The sequence below is a fragment of the Dasypus novemcinctus genome, chromosome 10 (assembly GCF_030445035.2).
Source record: "Dasypus novemcinctus isolate mDasNov1 chromosome 10, mDasNov1.1.hap2, whole genome shotgun sequence".
In the NCBI taxonomy this organism is placed as follows: domain Eukaryota; kingdom Metazoa; phylum Chordata; class Mammalia; order Cingulata; family Dasypodidae; genus Dasypus; species Dasypus novemcinctus.
In genome coordinates, this window is record NC_080682.1 from 93,746,157 (window position 1) to 93,751,298 (window position 5,142).

The following is a 5,142-nucleotide window of genomic DNA, read 5'->3' on the forward strand; positions in this document are numbered from 1 at the left end:
GAAATACCAATATTTGTCATTTTTGTTTTGGACTACTGCAGAATAGTCCATAGTAAAGAATGGTTCTCACATAACTCTTCACCTATTGAGAACCATTTACTTTTTAAAATGTACTACTTCAACCATTCTAACATTAAAAGCCTTATTCACTTCATATTCATTCAGAATATGAATCTAGAAATGTTATTTCTGGGTTAAAGGGCATGTGAATTTAAAATAGATTCAACAAAAAAGCCAACAGACTACTATATTATACTAAGTTAGATTACACCAGTAGCATTTGAAAATGTATTTCCCCATAAATTCATCAATATACAGCATTTTCAATCTTTCTAACTTTGCCAAAGTGATGAACAACCACTCCATGCCCTAAAATGCTTTGGTGGTAAAATTATTAGACTTGAGGTAAGCAATCTCATTTGCCCTAACCTTTTAAAATTTTCTTTGAAGGAATAGTTGTATCAATCCCTGGCGAATCTGCCTGGTCTTAACACTGTAGATGATGGGATTGAGCACGGGAGGAACCAGAAGATAAATATTAGCCAGCAGTAGGCGGACTGCAGGTGCGGCATTCTTCAGGAAGCGGTGCACCAGAGCCACGCTGATCATGGGCACATAGTACACAAGCACTGCACAGATATGCGATACACACGTGTTGAGGGCTTTACGCTTTCCCTCCCCAGAGGTAATGCCAAGCACTGTGTGGAGTATCAGCACATACGAGACCACAATGAGCAGTGAGTCCAGCCCAAATGTGGAAGTGACAATGCAGAGCCCCAGAATGCTGTTAGGACGGGTGTCCCCACAGGGCAGCTGGATCAGATCTGAGTGTAGACAATAGGAATGGGAGAGGGTGTTGTGGCCACAGAAGGGCAGACGCTTCAGGAGAAAGGGAAGTGGGACCATCAGTATCACACTCTTTAGTCCAAGGGCAGCACCAGTACCAGCAATACGGGGCAAAGTCAGGATGGTTGTGTACCGTAGTGGGTTGTAGATGGCGACAAAGCGATCCACAGACATGGCCAGCAGAACTCCTGACTCCATAATGGAGAAGGAATGTATGGAGAACATTTGCAAAAGGCAAACATCAAAGTAGATCTCATTGGCACCAAAAAGAAAGATGCTCAGCACAGTAGGCAGTGTGGAGGTGGAGACACCAAGCTCAGAAAAAGCTAGCATAGCTAGGAAGAGGTACATTGGCTGGTGCAGAGCTGCATTTCTCTTGATAACTGCCAGGATCAGACTATTACCCAAAATGGCTACAAGATACGTGAAACAGAAAGGAAAGATGAGCCAAGAGTATAGAGCCTCCAGACCAGGAAGACCAGTCAGCAGAAAATATTTTGGGGTGAATTGACTGCTGTTGAACATTTCCCTATGTCTGGAGTCTGGAGAACTTGGCCTGGTTAGCTGTTAAGGATGCAACCTGGAGTGACACACATAAAAGACAACATGTTGGAGACTGAGATCATCTGTGAATTCCTCTTCCTAGGACTCCCTACAAACTGAAGTTCCCACAATCCTTGGCCAATTCCATCTGTTCTTCAATATTATTTAAAATGTGGAGTCATGACTTGAAAATAAATATATTTCAAGGATAAGAGAATCTGGAAGAAAATTTTATCATTCATATTTCAAACCTTTTGGAGAATTCTGGGAAGATGAATTTGAAGTATTTAGGCAGAGTTCAACTCTCTCACAAAGAACAATGGAGAAAGGGCAAAAACTTACCCATGCGAGCTGCTTTGGGAATCTGCAAAACAGGAAAGTTCTGCACATAATCCAGGAGTGAGGGGGACAGAAAGACACAGAGGCACAGGAAAACTTGAGTTACTTCCCTGTAGCTGGGAAAGGCACATATATTCCACCCTCAAGGCAAACTCTGCAAAACCCCTGGTTCACCTAAGCCAACTGAGTGGGAGGAAGTATTCCCTGGGAGGAAGAAGGGTCTGCTGGAAGGTGGAGAGTGGTTTCTTTCCAGTGAGTTTGGCCAGCTGAGCCCCGCTTTGAATCTGAGAAAAGACCTCACCCAGCACTGAAGTTGCCCCAGAGAGAGGAAAGGGGGAATCTGTTCAGGCAGATGTCACACAAACCTGCCCTGGAGGGAGAGGAGCTAGGTCAGGGGTCAGGGAGTGGGCAGAGAAAGGTGCCTAACTAGCTCCGAGGGAACAGGGGCAGGAAGAGTCAGGTAAATTTTCAGAATCCTGCTTAATCTGTGGAGTTTGTGTAGCTTTGTGTAGAAACTGCTACCTTTCATATAGGAGATCACTGACTGGATTCCAAGTACCTACTAAGAGAAAGGATCCAGAGGAGTGATCCTCTGAGTTATCAGGAACCCAGCTTGCACATTATGACAGAGAACTTATAGACTGAGAATTTTTGGTTTTAGATTATTTCCATGTGTTATTTTTTAAATCAATTTTTAGGAAATCATTATTCAATTTATTCACTAAAATTGGGTACCTCACCTGCAGTGGGCAGACTGCAGGGTGCTTGATTGATGAGTGCTATCAGACTGAGAGCTCCCTAGGGGCCTAAAAGGGAAGCCTTGTTTTCTTGGGGCATTTTTATTTTTTTGTTGTATTTTTGTTTCTTGTTTGCTGTCTTTTCCCTTTTTGTGTTTCCTTTTTTCTCTGACTTATTTTTTCTACCTACTTTCTTTCTTTTCTTTCTTTCATTTTTCCATCATCTCTTTTCTGTTGTTTTTCTTGTTTCATTCAAGCTCTACTTGTTTAGGCTTTTTTTTTTTCTTTTCAGCTCATCTTTCTGACCATTTACATTCATTTTATTTTACTTTTTCTATTTCATTTCTTGTTTAATTTTTTTCTATTCAACTTTTTATTATGCCTTTGTATTTTTATTTTTTAAATCAGATTACTTATTTACTTTTCAAGCTCTTTTCATTTCCACTTTTTTCTTTTCATTATTTTTACTATTATTCCTCTTCTCTTCTTAGCTCTTTATTTTCTTCTGGTCCTAATATTTTTTAAGGCAAATCAGACAACAGAAAAAATACAGAATAAGAGGAATCAAGTGTCAAAAAGCTAGACAACTGAATAAGCCCTTCAAGATAAACAGATGGCTAGACACCAGCAAAAATTTACAAGCTGTACTAAGGAAAAGGAAGACATGGCCCAGTTTCATGAAAAAACTAAAAAAACAGAAGGAGATGTATAATGTGGAACAATTAATAAAGGGTCACAAAAATATCATGAATCAACTTAATGAAATGAAGGAAGAAATAAAGGATATTAAGATGACACTGGAGGAACATACTGAAGAAATTATAAACATACATAAAAAGAAAACAGATATGATGGTGTTGAATGGCACAAAGCAAGCAATGAAAAATATGCTAGAAGCACATAACAGCAGATTTGAAGAGGCAGAGGAAAGAATCAGTGATTTTGAATACAGATTATCTGAAGTAAGATATTAGAACAGATAGACAAAAATGGTAGGATTAATCCAGCAGTGACTCAGGGATTTGAATGACAACATGAAATGCATAAACATTCATATTTTAGGCATCCCAGAGAGAAAAGAGAAGGGGAACGGAGGAAATAATGGCTGAAATTTTCCAAAATTTTTTGAGGGTGACATGCATATCCAGGAATTGCAGAGCACCCCAATGAATCCTAACTGGCGTACCACAAGACATATACATATCACATTGCCCAATGCTCAAGACAAATGAAGAATACTGAAAATAAAAAGAGAAAAGAGATGCATATATACAAGGGGAGCTTGATATGATCAACTGCTAATTTCTCATCTGATACCATGGAGGCAAGAAGGCAGTGGTATAGCACAGTTAAGGTGTTAAAAGAAAAAATGGACAGCCAGGAATTCTGTCTGCAGCAAAGCTGGCATTCAAAATGAGGGACAGTTCAAAATAGTCACAGATAAACAGAAATTAAGAGAATTTAAGAAGAAACCTGCCCTTCAAGAAATATTAAAAGGAGTTCTACAGTTTGAAAGGAAAAAAAAACAGGAGAGAAACAGTTGGAGAAGAGTGTAGGAAGGAAGATTAAAGGTAAGAATAGGGCGTCAGTAATGGGAGGATGTTTGGGGAAGGATGCACCTGGGACATACCTCTAAGATATACGAATATGTTCAAGTGTTGGAGGGGCATTGTTCCAGTGGGTGGAGATCCTCACAATATCTGAAAAAATATTGAACTTCAATCCTGCGATCCCTGCTATATTTTGTAATAGAATAGCAAGAATCAACCAAGTGCAAACACCGTGCATCTGAAGGAAGACAGACCATTATGCCAAGTCCTTGATATTGATGATTGTATCTGGAACCTTTTCTTGCAAAACAGAAACTTAGCTAATATTCTATATTGCCTAGGTTTTACTTCAAGAAAGCCTCCTTATTGCTCAAATGTGGCCTCTCTCTAAGCCAAACTCAGTATATAATTTCATTACCTTCTTTCCCAGCATGGGACATGATTCTCAGGAATGAGCCTCCCTAGCACCAAGGGATTATTACCAAGCACCAACCCTAGCAATGCATCAGGAAAAAGATCTTGACAAAGGGGGAAATATTAAGTACAAATGAGTTTTAATGTCTAAGATATTTCAAAGTGAGTCAGGAGGTCATTCAAGAGGTTATGCTTATGCAAATTTCCTCAGGATTTCATTTACTGCCATGGTAAATATTGCCTCAATAGCAGGACTCCTGAGGTATCTAGAGACTTACAAACACCATAAGCAGGGCAGACAAGATCAGGAATTTGACACCCTGTCAGTGGACCTTTCTCTGGAATTTATGCTTCCCAGTGTAAGAGAGTTAGACTCATTTTATAGTTTTACTACACATGGCTCTTCTGCCCCTTTCATTTGAATGTATCATGAGCAGTACACTTGTTAAATATATGTCCTAGAGACTGAAATCTTTGGTTTGTTCATATGCCAGTTTGAGCCCTAAAACTCTGTAGAGTTGCAAAACCTACTCTCCAGTTCATTGGACTCAACCAGGACAACTAACAAGATGTTAATGGACAATGCCCATCCCAAGGAACAGAGAATGTCTGCAACAGCAAGCAAGATAATTCCATCCATCTGCCCCATTGGACATAAGGCCCCTCTCAATTAGAAACAGAGAGGGCATCACCATCCCCAAATCTTCAAGATT

The 5,142-nt window shown here is 39.7% G+C and overlaps 1 protein-coding gene across 1 annotated transcript; it reads right to left on the reverse strand.

Annotated features, from left to right (window-relative positions):
- Window positions 1-432: 432 nt before the first annotated feature.
- LOC101432444 (olfactory receptor 51I1-like) lies at window positions 433-1,371 on the reverse strand. The gene has a single exon (XM_004447526.1). The coding sequence runs from the start codon at window positions 1,369-1,371 to the stop codon at window positions 433-435; it is 939 nt and encodes a 312-aa protein (XP_004447583.1).
- Window positions 1,372-5,142: the final 3,771 nt, after the last annotated feature.

Bases quoted from the DNA above. Each gene is read 5' to 3' on its own strand.
- LOC101432444 (XM_004447526.1), bottom strand. From the start codon at position 1,371: ATGTTCAACAGCAGTCAATTCACCCCAAAATATTTTCTGCTGACTGGT.